At 43.0% G+C, this 17,503-nt stretch overlaps 1 protein-coding gene across 1 annotated transcript; it reads left to right on the forward strand.

Moving 5' to 3' along the window:
* The first annotated feature begins 13,459 nt into the window (after nucleotides 1-13,459).
* Nucleotides 13,460-16,890, forward strand: LOC101730563. Its single transcript, XM_031904485.1, has 4 exons — nucleotides 13,460-14,705; nucleotides 14,806-15,524; nucleotides 15,681-15,764; nucleotides 16,082-16,890. The coding sequence occupies exons 1-4, from the start codon at nucleotides 14,532-14,534 to the stop codon at nucleotides 16,260-16,262; spliced, it is 1,158 nt and encodes a 385-aa protein (XP_031760345.1). The 5' UTR covers nucleotides 13,460-14,531; the 3' UTR covers nucleotides 16,263-16,890.
* The last annotated feature ends 613 nt before the right edge of the window (nucleotides 16,891-17,503 follow it).

Genomic DNA, 17,503 nt, shown 5'->3' on the forward strand with positions numbered 1-17,503 from the left:
GAGGGAGCAGGGGGGCTGGGAACGATAGGTGAGGGAGCAGGGGGGCTGGGAACGATAGGTGAGAGAGCAGGGGGGCTGGGAACGATAGGTGAGGGAGCAGGGGGGCTGGGAATGATAGGTGAGGGAGCAGGGGGGCTGGGAACGATAGGTGAGGGAGCAGGGGGACTGGGAACGATAGGTGAGGGAGCAGGGGGACTGGGAACGATAGGTGAGGGAGCAGGGGGGCTGGGAACGATAGGTGAGGGAGCAGGGGGGCTGGGAACGATAGGTGAGGGAGCAGGGGGGCTGGGAACGATAGGTGAGGGAGCAGGGGGGCTGGGAACGATAGGTGAGGGAGCAGGGGGACTGGGAACGATAGGTGAGGGAGCAGGGGGGCTGGGAACTATCTGTGAGGGAGCAGGGAGGCTGGGAACTATCTGTGAGGGAGCAGGGGGGCTGGGAACGATAGGTGAGGAAGCAGGGGGGCTGGGAACGATAGGTGAGGAAGCAGGGGGACTGGGAACTATCTGTGAGGGAGCAGGGGGACTGGGAACTATCTGTGAGGGAGCAGGGGGGCTGGGAACGATAGGTGAGGGAGCAGGGGGGCTGGGAACGATAGGTGAGGGAGCAGGGGGACTGGGAACTATCTGTGAGGGAGCAGGGGGACTGGGAACTATCTGTGAGGGAGCAGGGGGGCTGGGAACGATAGGTGAGGGAGCAGGGGGGCTGGGAACGATAGGTGAGGGAGCAGGGGGGCTGGGAACGATAGGTGAGGGAGCAGGGGGACTGGTAACTATCTGTGAGGGAGCAGGGGGGCTGGGAACTATCTGTGAGGGAGCAGGGGGGCTGGGAACGATAGGTGAGGGAGCAGGGGGGCTGGGAACGATAGGTGAGGGAGCAGGGGGGCTGCGAACAATAGGTGAGGGAGCAGGGGGACTGGGAACTATCTGTGAGGGAGCAGGGGGGCTGGGAACTATCTGTGAGGGAGCAGGGGGGCTGGGAACGATAGGTGAGGGAGCAGGGGGACTGGGAACGATAGGTGAGGGAGCAGGGGGACTGGGAACGATAGGTGAGGGAGCAGGGGGACTGGGAACGATAGGTGAGGGAGCAGGGGGGCTGGGAACGATAGGTGAGGGAGCAGGGGGACTGGGAACGATAGGTGAGGGAGCAGGGGGGCTGGGAACAATAGGTGAGGGAGCAGGGGGGCTGGGAACTATCTGTGAGGGAGCAGGGAGGCTGGGAACTATCTGTGAGGGAGCAGGGAGGCTGGGAACTATCTGTGAGGGAGCAGGGAGGCTGGGAACTATCTGTGAGGGAGCAGGGAGGCTGGGAACTATCTGTGAGGGAGCAGGGAGGCTGGGAACTATCTGTGAGGGAGCAGGGGGACTGGGAACTATCTGTGAGGGAGCAGGGGGACTGGGAACGATCGGTGAGAGAGCAGGGGGGCTGGGAAGGGACAGAGAGAAAGGATCAGAATCAGACCTGTGAGCCTCCTGTCAGTGAGTTATAACATCTATTCTCTGAAACTCCCCAGGTTGGTGATCCCTGTAGTAAGGCCTAGAGCATTGTCCACCCTTCCAAAGTACTGTATGCATTACTAAAGTACAGATCTGTGTAGCTTTAATCTCTGGACAGTTTTAGAAAACTGGATACCTGCACTCCCACTGTCTAGATCAGGTACCTTTTCACTTGATGGCAGGCGCAGAGAGATTTTGCAGCATTTGATCCTTCATATTACATTGTTTTAGGTTAAAAGGCCATTCATCTGGGAAACTTTTATTCAGGACAGTAGCAACCAACAATGAAAAAGGGTGTGTTTATGTGGTGTACGTGGGTGTGGTCACAAAGTGGGCACGCCCACTGTTTTGTCCCTCCTAATTTTGAAATGTTGGGAGGTATGGGAGTATTGGGCTGGTGTGTGATTACTGGAACTCGTACATTCCCACGGCGACACGGCTTTGGGCCCGGAGATGCTCCCTGCCTACTCCCAGCCCTATTATACCTGCATAGCCCCTGCCTGCCCCCTGCCAACAACTGCACCCCCCCAGAGCAGCCCCTGCCTGCCCCCCCTGCCAACAACTGCACCCCCCCAGAGCAGCCCCTGCCTGCCCCCCTGCCAACAACTGCACCCCCCAGAGCAGCCCCTGCCTGCCCCCCGCCAATAACTGCAACCCCCCCAGAGCAGCCCCTGCCAACAACCCCATCCTCCCAGAGCAGCCCCTGCCTGCCCCCCCGCCAATAACTGCACTCTCCCAGAGCAGCCCCTGCCTGCCCCCCCGCCAATAACTGCACTCTCCCAGAGCAGCCCCTGCCTGCCCCCCTGCCAACAACTGCACCCCCCTAGAGCAGCCCCTGCCTGCCCCCACACCAATAACTGCACCCCCCCCCAGAGCAGCCCCTGCCAACAACCCCATCCTCCCAGAGCAGCCCCTGCCTGCCCCCCCCGCCAATAACTGCACTCTCCCAGAGCAGCCCCTGCCTGCCCCCCTGCCAACAACTGCACCCTCCCAGAGCACCCCCTGCCTGCCCCCCTGCCAACAACTGCACCCTCCCAGAGCAGCCCCTGCCTGCCCCCCTGCCAACAACCCCATTCACATCCTCCCAGAGCAGCCCCTGCCTGCCCCCCTGCCAATAACTGCACTCTCCCAGAGCAGCCCCTGCCTGCCCCCCCTGCCAATAACTGCACTCTCCCAGAGCAGCCCCTGCCTGCCCTCCTGCCAATAATTGCACTCTCCCAAAGCAGCCCCTACCTGCCCCCCTGCCAACAAATGCACCCTCCCAGAACAGCCCCTGCCTGCCCCCCTGCCAACAAATGCACCCTCCCAGAACAGCCCCTGCCTGCCCCCCTGCCTATAACTGCACTTTCCCAAAGCAGCCCCTGCCTGCCAACAACCCCATCCCCACCCTCCCAGAGCTGCCCCTGCTTGTCATGCTTCAACCCCATCCCCACCCTCCCAGAGGAGCCCCAGCTTGTCATGCTTCAACCCCATCACCACCCTCCCAGAGGAGCCCCAGCTTGTTATGCTTGAACCCCATGCCAATCCTCCTAGAGCAGCCCATGCCAGCTCCATGTTACCCAGTCTTCCTTGATTACTTTATAGACCCTTGTCACCTAGACATAAAAAGATGTATAATAAAAGTTCTTTTCAAATTAAACATGAAACCCAAATTCTTTCTTTTATTAACACACTTATACCTAATATAAAGGCATTTAAAAAATCCCAGCTGTCAACAATTTTGATTTCCTGCCTGGCAGTTACTTTTACTTTAGATTCAGCATTTTCTAGATGTCAATGCACTGCTCTCATTAACCCTCCCTCCTTTACCATCTAATTGTGTAGCCAGTGTATAGGCATGTGTATCAGGTACCCCATTCTGGCACATAAGATTGTGGGATGACGTAAAAATTGCCTTAACATTTTCTACAAAATGGCATCTGCCCTGTTGCTGTGATTGTGTAATTCCAAGCCTGAAGGAAAGTTAAGTTTATCTTGCTTGACAAACAATAGAAAAGCATTTGAAATAATTTATTAGGTTAAAAACAGGTTGAAAACGCTTAGGACATTTTGCAAAAATGTTTCGGATCAACATGTACCGTTAAAATAACTTTTTGGGAGAGACAAGCACTAGGAGATGTAAAAAATGACCACTCTATTGTCATCCGCGTAGAAAAGATAATGGTTTTCCAGATGATTTTGAACATACCACTGTATAAATAACTATACAGAATGATACAACTCCAGCCCCAGTGTTTTTTTTTATCATACAGTTCAGTCCACAATTTAACCAAATTAAAGATAAAGTTAAAAAAATCTAAGCATCTAAGGACTGATCCCTGTTTAAAGTGGGGTTCAAGTCTGTGGTGTGCCATACGTGTACCATAGGCAGGTGGTAGTAGTGGCTAAAATATGCCTTTGAGCTATTGTAGCCATCCAAGATTCTGGGTGGTGAGCAGTAATATCTGCTATGGCAAGAACGTCTTCATCTACCCTTTATTCATTCTAAACCCTACATCTACTTTGACAAATTTACCCCTCATGAGCTCTCTGGTGTGTAATGTCTTCTATGATAACAGAGGTCCAAAATCTAAAGCAATCTGTCTTGCTGTTGGGTTGGGGAGAGAAGAAGGGTTGATTGCTGGTTAAGGGTGATGGCCCACTGGGAGAAGGGCATGGGCCATTGCCCTAAGTGCTATGATATTTGTAGCTAGCTACTTAACGCTAAAAAATACCCTGCAAAAGACAACCTATTTTGTAGCCGTGACAAGTAGCTCTATGAGTCCTTGCCTAAAGGTAAGAGCAGGAAGTCCAGCTGGGAGTGCACCTAGGAGGTTGTGGGGCTTTGCAGGTACTGAGAGGAACTAAGGCAAGGGGAGAGTTAGGATAATTACCTGGATGATTAATTGAATATTACTGGTTTCTCTGCAACTTTATCTCCACTACCCCCTCTGGCTAGTTACATGCTTCAGTCCCCATGACTAGTAGTACAGCAATCATAAAGGATCTCTTGGGTACAAAATCTTACACAAAGGTAGACCAGGATTTAAAAGGCAAAGAACACCAAATGGTAAGGTCTTTGTGCTCTTTGCATGTTGGAAAAGTAAGACTTCAATGTAAACCCTGGCTTAACTATTAACTTGCTTTAAAGTTGCTGTGCTTTAAATTACAGGGGCCAGATCCCTTTTGTAAAGAGTAAAGCTCCTCACCCTCCATGCTTGATTGCACAGGTACTACTTTCTGCTTGTTGTTAAGCAGGTATGGCTTCCTCTTGACATTACACTTGAGTTGGCACTACTGGGGGGTGTCCAGTGGAGAGCTTTTTCAGACTGATCTCTCTTGTAGCCTTTATATATAAAAAATAACACTATTTAGCACTATTTATATCTTGTTGCTGTGAGAAAGGGCACCCAGTCTGACATGGGTTACAAGAGAAACCAATCTGAAATAGGCCCCAACCAGGCCAGGACTGGCAATCAGTGGATTCTGGAAAATGCCAGAGGGGCTGTTATAAAATACCATAGACAGTCACTAATTAGTGGGCCTGTGTAGGGCTGTTTGGGCCTCTGTGTTCTTGAAATGCCAGGGCCTATTTTGAATCCCAGTCCAGGCCTTGTCCCAGGTAATGTCTGCGAGGATGAATTATTAAAATAAAAGAGGGGACAGAAATCAGCCTCAAGCCAAGGTGAATACACCTTACACAGTGAAACAGGGAGAACAGCAGGGGTGCAGGCCCAGGTATCTCCCATACAATTGTTACACCTATTATATCCGCCTGTCTATATGTCAGTAACTTATCTTTATGTTGTTTGCTGTAGAATATGTTGGGGCTTTACTTGTGATCGTATTCGCTTCATATATCAGGGCAGTTCCCTGATAGGTTTCTGTCTCCACTGGTCCATACCTATTGTAATATTCAGAGACGTAACTATAGACAAGGGGCCCAAAAGGTATGGGGATCCAGTTTGTCACTGTGCTTAAAGCAATGTTGGGGGTCTGTGATTTTAGACTTAATTCTACTAGATAATGTATATCATGACCTGGATGAATGAGAATCTTCATAGACAGAAGAGAAACTAAATTAAAATTCTCACTAAATTTGTGAGATTTTTTTTTTACTTAAATGTCTAAGCTGATTGTTTATACAATAAATAAGATAAAATATAAAAACAACAGTTTTGAATTGAGATTTTAATTTGTTTTGTATTAGTGGTGGCTAATGGGGGGGTTGGGGGTATCAGTAATTAATTTGTATGAATGTACTTTAATCAGATGGGGTGAGAAGAAATTTGGGGTCATTGGGTAACTGTTGGGATGAAATGTGTGCAAGTGAGGGTGTAATAAGGGTTTCAGACCCTGTGACAGCTGAAAGAACTAGGAGTGTAGAGGGACCACCGGCAGAATTCTTTGGAGAGTACTCTTTATGGTCTTTCCAGTTTGTCAGTTTCAATCATTTTTGGATTTGGCTAAATACAGAATCTTACACCAAATATCAAAATCTATTGAAATGTAAACTCCCCAATATGTCATCATGAAAATAATACATGTAATGTTAATTGCCAAGCACTGAAAAGTCATATAAGTTCAAGGAGTCATATTTGACCAAATCTAAATTCTGCAAAAACATGATAAAGACAAATATGCACACTCCAAAATAACCACACAAAATCTTTATTTTAAGCAAAAGTGTAAGTGTATAAAGAATTAAAAACTTTTAAAAGCATAGAACCACATGTCTCCCTAGCACCCAACAGCTCCCAACAACCCCACCTCTCAATTCAATGGCCAATATAGGAGAAATAACCTGGGACCGGAACCTGCTGGTTCACAATCTCCCGGTAGCATATGAAATGCTGAAGTGTGGAGAGACCTGTCTGAGCAATAAAGATTGAAAATCCACTAAGCCCATCAGTTTAGAGGCCCAAAGCCACAAGTTCTAATCATCACAATATAACTACCAGTCTGAGTCTTTTCTGACACAGTATAGCTACCAATATCAGTCTAGGGTTGGGGAGATGCCACTTTCAACTCCATGGTGTCTCCCCAACCCTAGATCACCTCCTGAACTTCTGCTGCCAAATGCACTGATATTGGTAAATATACTGTGGCAGAAAAGACTGAGACTGGTAGTTATATTTAGTTATCTTATATTGTTATCTAATTAACCCTTTCCCTGCCAAAGACGTAGGTACTACGTCGGTTTAAAAAAAGCAGTTGTATGCCACCGACGTAGTACCTACGTTTTTGGTACTAGTGTAATTCTCTCTGCACCGGCGGCAAAAGCCGCCGGTGCAGAGAGTCAGCTGTGCCCCCAACCCCCTCGGCAAGGAGCCAAGGGGGCTGGCAAGTTGGTCCAGCGATACGATCGCATCGCACGACCTACTTACCCAGCAGCAGACCGATCGCAGCGTCTTCTGCTTGTCACGTCTGTTCCCCAGCTTCTTGTTCCTCCTAGCTCCGCCCACTCACTTCCTGTGCTGCGAGGACTGCAGAGAGGACTGCCTGCGATCCCTGCTGGTAAGTGCTCTTTATTTGCCTAATACACACACTTACACACATTTACAGGCATTTACACACATTTACACACACATCTACACACAATTTAGCATACTTTTTTTTTTTTTTTGTCCGATTTTGCACACTCTAGCACACTTTAGCACACTTATATACACACTTACACACTATCACACACATTTTAGATGTCTGCACACATGTATACACAATTTTTTTTTACCCCTTTGTCTTTAGTTTTTTTCCCTAAAAATTTTATTTTGACACCATGACTATTGGATCTATTATTCTGACCACTAATTACACTGTCATGTGACTTATTTTGTTGTGTCATCGATTTACACAATTTTTGTGGTTTCATTGCATTTTTATCCCTGTATAACTGTTCCTAATCTGTTTTTAGCATAGCTTTGCCATGCGGTACTTTGGTGTAGAAAAATAACTTTACCTATTTTGAATTCCTCAGAATGTGTACTTTCCAAAAATATATGGTTTTCTGGGGGTCCCTGTGTAGTTTGGGGGTGTTACACATAATACGCTGTCAGGGGTCTCTGTGTGCAAAAGCTGAGCTGGCAGGCGAGAAATCCTTATGCGCTATTTTCTTTTTGGGGTCAGTACATACCGCAGACTTTGGTATATCTATGCATATTGGGCATCAAACTGTTCAGTAGGCCTCTGGTGTTCCTATTTGGGGTGAGCTGCCTTTGTACGCAAGAAATTGTGTGAGATAAATGCGGCAAACTGCAACATTTTTATGCGATTTTCTCAAATGTCATAAAAACCAATAACTTTAGGAACACTCTGCAGATTGGTACTTTGGTGTAGAAAGGACTCTTTACCCTTGTTGGATTTGTCAGAATGTGTACTTTCCAAAAATATATGGTTTTCTGGGGGTCCCTGTGTAGTTTGGGGGTCTTACTGCATATAATACGCTGTCAGGGGGCTCTGTGTGCAAAAGCTGAGCTGGCAGGCGAGAAATCCTTATCCGCTATTTTCATTTTTGGGTCAGTACATACCGCAGACTTTGGTATATCTATGCATATTGGGCATCAAACTGTTCAGTAGGCCTCTGGTGTTCCTATTTGGGGTAACTTGCCTTTGTACGCAAGAAATCGTGTGAGATAAATGCGGCAAACTGCAACATTTTTATGCGATTTTCTCAAAAAAGTCATAAAAACCACTAACTTTAGGAAAGCTTTGCAGATGGGTACTTTGGTGTAGAAAGGACTCTTTACCCTTGTTGGATTTGTCAGAATGTGTACTTTCCAAAAATATATGGTTTTCTGGGGGTCCCTGTGTAGTTTGGGGGTCTTACTGCATATAATATGCTGTCAGGGGGCTCTGTGTGCAAAAGTTGAGCTGGCAGGCGAGAAAACCTTACGCGCTATTTTCATTTTTGGGTCAGTACATACCGCAGACTTTGGTATATCTATGCATATTGGGCATCAAACTGTTCAGTAGGCCTCTGGTGTTCCTATTTGGGGTAACTTGCCTTTGTACGCAAGAAATCGTGTGAGATAAATGCGGCAAACTGCAACATTTTTATGCGATTTTCTCAAAAAAGTCATAAAAACCACTAACTTTAGGAAAGCTTTGCAGATGGGTACTTTGGTGTAGAAAGGACTCTTTACCATTGTTGGATTTGTCAGAATGTGTACTTTCCAAAAATATATGGTTTTCTGGGGGTCCCTGTGTAGTTTGGGGGTCTTACTGCATATAATAGGCTGTCAGGGGGCTCTGTGTGCAAAAACTGAGCTGGCAGGCGAGAAATCCTTATGCGCTATTTTCATTTTGGGGTCAGTACATACCGCAGACTTTGGTATATCTATGCATATTGGGCATCAAACTGTTCAGTAGGCCTCTGGTGTTCCTATTTGGGGTGTGTTGCCTTTGTACGCAAGAAATTGTGTGAGATAAATGCGGCAAACTGCAACATTTTTATGCGATTTTCTCAAATGTCATAAAAACCACTAACTTTAGGAAAGTTTTGCAGATGGGTACTTTGGTGTAGAAAGGACTCTTTACCCTTGTTGGATTTGTCAGAATGTGTACTTTCCAAAAATATATGGTTTTCTGGGGGTCCCTGTGTAGTTTGGGGGTCTTACTGCATATAATAGGCTGTCAGGGGGCTCTGTGTGCAAAAACTGAGCTGGTAGGCGAGAAATCCTTATGCGCTATTTTCATTTTGGGGTCAGTACATACCGCAGACTTTGGTATATCTATGCATATTGGGCATCAAACTGTTCAGTAGGCCTCTGGTGTTCCTATTTGGGGTAACTTGCCTTTGTACGCAAGAAATCGTGTGAGATAAATGCGGCAAACTGCAACATTTTTATGCGATTTTCTCAAAAAAGTCATAAAAACCACTAACTTTAGGAAAGCTTTGCAGATGGGTACTTTGGTGTAGAAAGGACTCTTTACCCTTGTTGGATTTGTCAGAATGTGTACTTTCCAAAAATATATGGTTTTCTGGGGGTCCCTGTGTAGTTTGGGGGTCTTACTGCATATAATATGCTGTCAGGGGGCTCTGTGTGCAAAAGTTGAGCTGGCAGGCGAGAAAACCTTACGCGCTATTTTCATTTTTGGGTCAGTACATACCGCAGACTTTGGTATATCTATGCATATTGGGCATCAAACTGTTCAGTAGGCCTCTGGTGTTCCTATTTGGGGTAACTTGCCTTTGTACGCAAGAAATCGTGTGAGATAAATGCGGCAAACTGCAACATTTTTATGCGATTTTCTCAAAAAAGTCATAAAAACCACTAACTTTAGGAAAGCTTTGCAGATGGGTACTTTGGTGTAGAAAGGACTCTTTACCATTGTTGGATTTGTCAGAATGTGTACTTTCCAAAAATATATGGTTTTCTGGGGGTCCCTGTGTAGTTTGGGGGTCTTACTGCATATAATAGGCTGTCAGGGGGCTCTGTGTGCAAAAACTGAGCTGGCAGGCGAGAAATCCTTATGCGCTATTTTCATTTTGGGGTCAGTACATACCGCAGACTTTGGTATATCTATGCATATTGGGCATCAAACTGTTCAGTAGGCCTCTGGTGTTCCTATTTGGGGTGTGTTGCCTTTGTACGCAAGAAATTGTGTGAGATAAATGCGGCAAACTGCAACATTTTTATGCGATTTTCTCAAATGTCATAAAAACCACTAACTTTAGGAAAGTTTTGCAGATGGGTACTTTGGTGTAGAAAGGACTCTTTACCCTTGTTGGATTTGTCAGAATGTGTACTTTCCAAAAATATATGGTTTTCTGGGGGTCCCTGTGTAGTTTGGGGGTCTTACTGCATATAATAGGCTGTCAGGGGGCTCTGTGTGCAAAAACTGAGCTGGTAGGCGAGAAATCCTTATGCGCTATTTTCATTTTGGGGTCAGTACATACCGCAGACTTTGGTATATCTATGCATATTGGGCATCAAACTGTTCAGTAGGCCTCTGGTGTTCCTATTTGGGGTGTGTTGCCTTTGTACGCAAGAAATTGTGTGAGATAAATGCGGCAAACTGCAACATTTTTATGCGATTTTCTCAAATGTCATAAAAACCACTAACTTTAGGAAAGCTTTGCAGATTGGTACTTTGGTGTAGAAAGGACTCTTTTCCCTTGTTGGATTTGTCAGAATGTGTACTTTCCAAAAATATAGGGTTTTTAGGGGTCACCCTACATTTCTGCAGCTTCCACCCCTCATAAAACTGCCATGTGTTTATGAATTAGGTAAAGATAAGCCATGAAATTAGTGTGCACAAGGTATATTTGGGGGTCTCTAAGTGCCATGTGCTTTGATAAACCTATGTACAGTGGGCATCAAACTGTTCAGTAGATCTCTGGGGTTCATATTTAGGGTGTTTTATCTTGGTACCTAATGACCTGTAGAAAATAAGATGCTGTATAGTGGAAGTTTTGAGGTGATTTTTGGAAATGCCATAAAAATCATCAAACTTAGGAAAGCTTTATGGCTTGGTACTTTGGAGTAGAAAGACATGGGTACCCATTTTAGGTTCGGGGGGATGTGTACTTTCCAAAAATATATGACTTTCTGGGGTGAATGTACTTTTTACTAGCATTATCCCACATATAATGATGTAAATGTATTGATTTTGCAGAAGCTGAAATGACAGAAATGATAGATCATATGGAGGTATGTTCTCATTGGGGCCCCTACATGCCACATACTTAGGTAAACCTATACATATTGGGCCTTAAACTCTTCAGTGGGCCCCTGGCATTCATATTTAGGGTGTTTTATCTTGGTACCTAATTCTATGTGGGAGATAAGATGCTGGAAACTGGAAGCTTTGAGTGGATTTTTAGAAATGTTATCAAAATTGCCAACTTTAGGAAAGCTTTGCGGCTTGGTACTGTGGAGTAGAAAGACATGGGTACCCATTTTAGATTCGGGGGAATGTGTACTTTCCAAAAATATATGACTTTCTGGGGTGAATGTACTTTTTACTAGCTTTATCCCACATATAATGATGTAAATGTTGATTTTGCAGAAGCTGAAATGACAGAAATGACAGTACATATGGGTATATGTTCACATTGGGGCCCCTACATGCCACATACTTAGGTAAACTTATACATATTGGGCATCAAACTGTTCAGTAGACCTCTGGGGTTCATATTTAGGGTGTTTTGTCTTGGTACCTAATGACCTGTAGAAAATAAGATGCTGCATAGTTGAAGTTTTGAGGTGATTTTTTGAAATGCCATAAAAATCGTCAAACTTAGGAAAGCTTTATGGCTTAGTACTGTGGAATAGAAAGACATGGGTACCCATTTTAGATTCGGGGGAATGTGTACTTTCCAAAAATATATGACTTTCTGGGGTGAATGTAATTTTTACTAGCTATATCCCACATGTAATGATGTAAATGTTGATTTTGCAGAAGCTGAAATGACAGAAATGACAGAAATGACAGTACATATGGGTATATGTTCACATTGGGGCCCCTACATGCCACATTCTTAGGTAAACCTATACATATTGGGCATCAAACTGTTCAGTAGACCTCTGGGGTTCATATTTAGGGTGTTTTATATTGGTATCTAATGACCTGTAGAAAATAAGATGCTGTATATTGGAAGTTTTGAGGTGATTTTTGGAAATGCCATAAAAATCGTCAAACTTAGGAAAGCTTTATGGCTTGGTACTTTGGTGTAGAAAGACATGGGTACCCATTTTAGATTCGGGGGAATGTGTACTTTCCAAAAATATATGACTTTCTGGGGTGAATGTAATTTTTACTAGTTTTATCCCACATCTAATGATGTAAATGTTGATTTTGCAGAAGCTGAAATGACAGAAATGACAGTACATATGGGTATATGTTCACATTGGGGCCCCTACATGCCACATACTTAGGTAAACCTATACATATTGGGCATCAAACTGTTCAGTAGACCTCTGGGGTTCATATTTAGGGTGTTTTGTCTTGGTACCTAATAACCTGTGGAAAATAAGATGCTGCATAGTGGAAGTTTTGAGGTGATTTTTGGAAATGCCATAAAAATCGTCAAACTTAGGAAAGCTTTGCGGCTTGGTACTGTGGAGTAGAAAGACATGGGTACCCATTTTAGATTCGGGGGAATGTGTACTTTCCAAAAATATATGACTTTCTGGGGTGAATGTACTTTTTACTAGTTTTATCCCACATCTAATGATGTATATGTTGATTTTGCAGAAGCTGAAATGACAGAAATGACAGTACATATGGGGGTATGTTCACATTGAGGCCCCTACATGCCACATACTTAGCTAAACCTATACATATTGGGCATCAAACTGTTCAGTAGACCTCTGGGGTTCATATTTAGGGTGTTTTATTTGGTTACTTTATGACCTTTAGGAGTTAAGATACTATAGACTGGAAGCTTTGAAGCGATTTAAAAAAAATTTCACAAATTTTGATAAAAATCAATAACTTTAGGAAAGCATTGCGACTTGATAGTTTGGAGTAGACAGACAGTTGTGTCTATTCTGGATTCCCCAGAATCTCTTCTTTCTAAAAATGTAAAATTTTCTGGGATAAACTCTCTGTTAGTGGAATTTTTGGCCTTGAAATCTAAAGTATGCAGCTTTCTGGAGCAGTGCTTTGGAAATTTGGTAGTGTACTGCTGGGAGTTTTTGACCTATACAAGTGAGAAATCTCCATAAAACTATATATATTTGGTATTGGCACGTTCAGGAGACATGGGACTTTCCAAATCAGTTGTAATTTCATGCATAAACTAATTTTTGTTTCTGGTGCATGTGTTTATATTATGGAAAATATGATTTTTTTTAATTTTTTAGACATTTAGAAGCCTATATCTTGTTACAGAATTGGAATTACACAAAAATTCTACCATATTTTAAAAGCTTAGGTTGTCCTGAAAAAAACAATATATAGTTTTCCTGGGTAAACTAAAAGTCCCCCCAAGGAAAGGCCCCTAAAGTGAAACAGTGCAAAATTTTCAAAAACTGTCTGGCAGTAGAAGTTCCGCTTTGTCCAAAACGGCTGGCAGTGAAAGGGTTAATGGCCATTGAATTGAGAAATGGAGTTGTTGGGAGCTAGAGAGACATGTGGTTCTATGCTTTTACGCTTTTAAATGTTTTTAATTCACAAGTCCTATATAATAAATAATAAATGTTGTGTATTGTTATTTTGGAGTGTGCATGTTTCCAGGGTTTTTTGTAGCAACCACACTACAGTAGTCAGTTAGTAGTCAGTAACCAATCAGTGACTTGAGAGGGGCCATATGGGACATAACCATCAGTTAGTTGCCTTTGAATCTGACCTGCGTGCTCACAAACTAAACAGTTATGTCCCATGTCCCCCCCCCCCCAAATCACTGACAGAGGTTACAGAGGTGAAAGCAGGACATAGAGTTCTGACTATAAGGTTAGACATCTGCCCATTCCAGCCTTTATAGATTACATTTTTGCCTATTTTTAGCTATTAGAAATTTTTTTTTTTTTTGGTGCAGTCTATCCATTTTACCCAGTTTAATTTTTACACTGAACTGTTCCTTCAGGGAAAATGTTATTAGGGCTTTATGAGTTTTATAGCTGATTTTCCAAAGTAAGTGTGGAACATGTAAGTAAAAAAGTAAACATTTCTGGCATTCGAAGACAAATCTTCATATTTTCTTTTAATTGGTTTTGATTTATTTAATTTCTTGGTTCTTTTATAGTCAGCTGCTAGGCTATTGTGAGGGTAACTAGTATGGTCATTATAGTATCATCCACATAGCAGCTACAATGTGGTATCGTTTCCCAGTCCCCCTTAAGTTTTTTGTTCAGCATCTCTACAGTTTGTCATTTATAGTAACTGCATTTTGATATCATAAAAGATGTAAAATTGATTGCAGGCAGCTGCTGTTGTGCTTCACTTTGCCGGCTAGCTACTAGATTATCGCTATGGCAACTAGTATGGGCATTATGACATCACCAACAGAGCTACTGCTGTGGGAACTAGAATGAGCATTATGACATCACCAACAGAGACAATGCTGTGTGGGTACTAGATCCCAGCTCAGTTTGTCTTTGGACAATCAAGATGATTTATCTCATTTTGTTGTTCAACCTATATTTTCACATAAATCTTAATTTTTTATTCCAAAAATATTTTCAAAACTATGACCAATTAAAAGCAAACATTTTTAGATCGAAGAAAACTAAACCTAATAAAATTCATGGAGTAGGCCATACTTCTGGCCCTATGAAGAGAACTGTGAGTATAAAAAAGGGGTCTTTACTTCTATATTATTATTATAGTATTAGAGTTATATTAATGATTTACTGATTCACTTTCCTTTTTTATGTTTGTACAGCGGCAGAACCGTGAGGCCTGTGGGAAACCCTCCTGTGCGGCAGTGATGGGCCCCAGGTATTCCTATTTATTGATCATTTTGATGACCATTGGAATCCTCACGCACCATTGTGATTGTGCACCAGTTCTGAAGATAAAAAATTTTGATGTTTTACATCATCACCTGACTCTGAGGCCAAATACCCGGAGTCTTATTCCCTGCAAGTTTGCTGCAGTGCGTCCAATAGATGCAACCAAAATGGTACTTGAATGGGGTAAAATCTCTGAAGATGATGGAAAATACACCCCTCTTATCCAGCTGAATAGCGATGGAGTCAAAACTTTCTCAGAAGACAGCAAGAAATATGAGCTTTTTGTACCCCTTGTAAGGAAAGGGAACTGCACCTTGGTTATCAAACCCACCGGTGCTACAGACAATGGAGCTTATGAAGTTTGGATGACACTAGATGGAGAGCTGTATGAATCGTTTTCCCGAACGAGAATTACAGTTTCGGGTGGGTCACGGGCATTAGGGTCCCGTGCAGAAGCTCCAACTACCAAAATGACCCCAACAGCCATAAAGAATACGGCTGCAATGAACTCTAAAGAGCCAATAGGAGTCAAGAACAGCAGTAACTTCTTTGCTTTACTTCTTGAAAAACACGGGAAATCGGCAATTATTGTGGTGATAGCGGTTCTATCATTTCTTACACTGACCTCAGTGACATCCCTGGTTGTATGGTAAGTCCAACAAACAAGTGACTAGAGCTTTGTGATTATATGGAAATTGCTTTTCCAACACCTTTCTGCTTTACTTACAATTGTAAATGTTTATTTATGGCGTTCTTTTAAGGAAGCTTCCAGCAACGTTACAGTTTCTCTTTTATTTACTTACAGTTGTCTATATTGCTGCTCGGGAGATGAAGAGCCATCTGCGGATGAAGAGACCCCAAAAGAGAGCACCCCACAAACAACTCAAGAGTTAGTAACCTGTTCAGAATAATTTGTTCATTTTCTTAACCCTTTGTTTATATTTATTTCCATCTAACAGGGTTAGAAACAGGGAAATACGGGTGGGGATAGGCTTGGCAGATATTATATGTCTAACACAGGCCTAAACAGTATTAATTCATCAGAATATATCATTTGATGTCTGGTATTTTTAGCAATATATAGAAGTTTGCCCTCATTTAATTCATTATTTCAGTTAAGTAGGTTCAATATTGGGTTATGTGTCTGATAAAAGTCCTTCTTATTCCTAAAAGTATTCAAATGTATTGTCCTTTCTTTGTTTGCAGGGAGACTAGTCTCCACGTTGAGGATGAGACCCCATCTGAAACATCTGGTCAGAAAAGGGGTGAAATAGTATCATATGAGAGAGAAGAGCCTGCTAAATATTCTGCTTCGGAATCAGAAGAAGAACCAGACTCGTCATATAAAGGATCAGATACTGAGTCAGACTTAAGTGACTCGGGATAAGTGAGACTTGAAATGTGAAGTCAGCATCTGATGCTCAAACTAAGGAAGAGCCATAAGAAATACCTGTAATTGCTACAAATATGCCAGGAGAGTCCTGAATCACAGACCCCGAAATGGGCGGGTTTTGGGTGGATTGGGGGTGTGATCGGACTCAACTTTAACAAACTGCTGGCAGGTTTGCTGGTATCTGCCTGTCCCAGTAATATGAGGCGTTGCAAAGAAGGAGAAGATAAAAGACTTTAATGTTGTAAAGTACTAACAGATCACTAGTGCAAAGAGTGCAGTTGTGCTCTATGTATTAAAGAGCCAAAAGGACAAAGAAGCAGAAAACCAGAAAAGAGAAGAATATCTAGTGGAATTAAGTCTAAAACAACTGGACTTTTCTGAGTTTTTCTAAAATCACAGACCCCCTCACATTTCGGGGGTCTGTGATTTTAGACTTAATTCTGCTAGATACTGTATATCATGACCTGGATGAATAAGAATCTTCATAGACAGAAGAGAGAAGAGAAAATAAATTAAAATTCTCACAAAATTTGTGAGAATTTGGATATTTTTTTTACTTAAATGTTTAAGCTGATATGTTTATACAATAAATAAGATAAAATATACAAACAACAGTTTTGAATTGAGGTTTGAATTTGGTTTTTATTAGTGGTGGGGGGCTTGGGGTATCAGTAATTAATTTGTATGAATGTACTTTAATCAGATGGGGTGAGAAGAAATTTGGGGTCATTGGGTAACTGTTGGGATGAAATGTGTGCAACTGAGGGTGTAATAAGGGTTTCAGACCCTGTGACAGCTGAAAGAACTAGGAGTGTAGAGGGACCACCGGCAGAATTCTTTGGAGAGTACTCTTTATGGTCTTTCCAGTTTGTCAGAGTCAGACTTAAGTGACTTGAGATAAGTGAGACTTGAAATGTGAAGTCAGCATCAGTTTGTTAAAGCTGAGTCTGATCACACCCCAATCCACCTAAAACCCGCCCATTTCGGGGTCTGTGATTTTAGACCTTAGACTTAATTCTACTAGATACTGTATATCATGACCTGGATGAATGAGAATCTTCGTAGACAGAAGAGAGAAGAGAAACTAAATTAAAATTCTCAGTAAATTTGTGAGTTTTTTTTTTACTTAAATGTTTAAGCTGATATGTTTATACAATAAATAAGATTTTTTTTTTTTCTCCTCCTGTCTAGCGCCCGCTTATACATAGTAAATAGTTAGGGTAGCTCTTAGTGCA

This window comes from Xenopus tropicalis, chromosome 6 (genome assembly GCF_000004195.4).
Source record: "Xenopus tropicalis strain Nigerian chromosome 6, UCB_Xtro_10.0, whole genome shotgun sequence".
NCBI lineage: Eukaryota > Metazoa > Chordata > Amphibia > Anura > Pipidae > Xenopus > Xenopus tropicalis.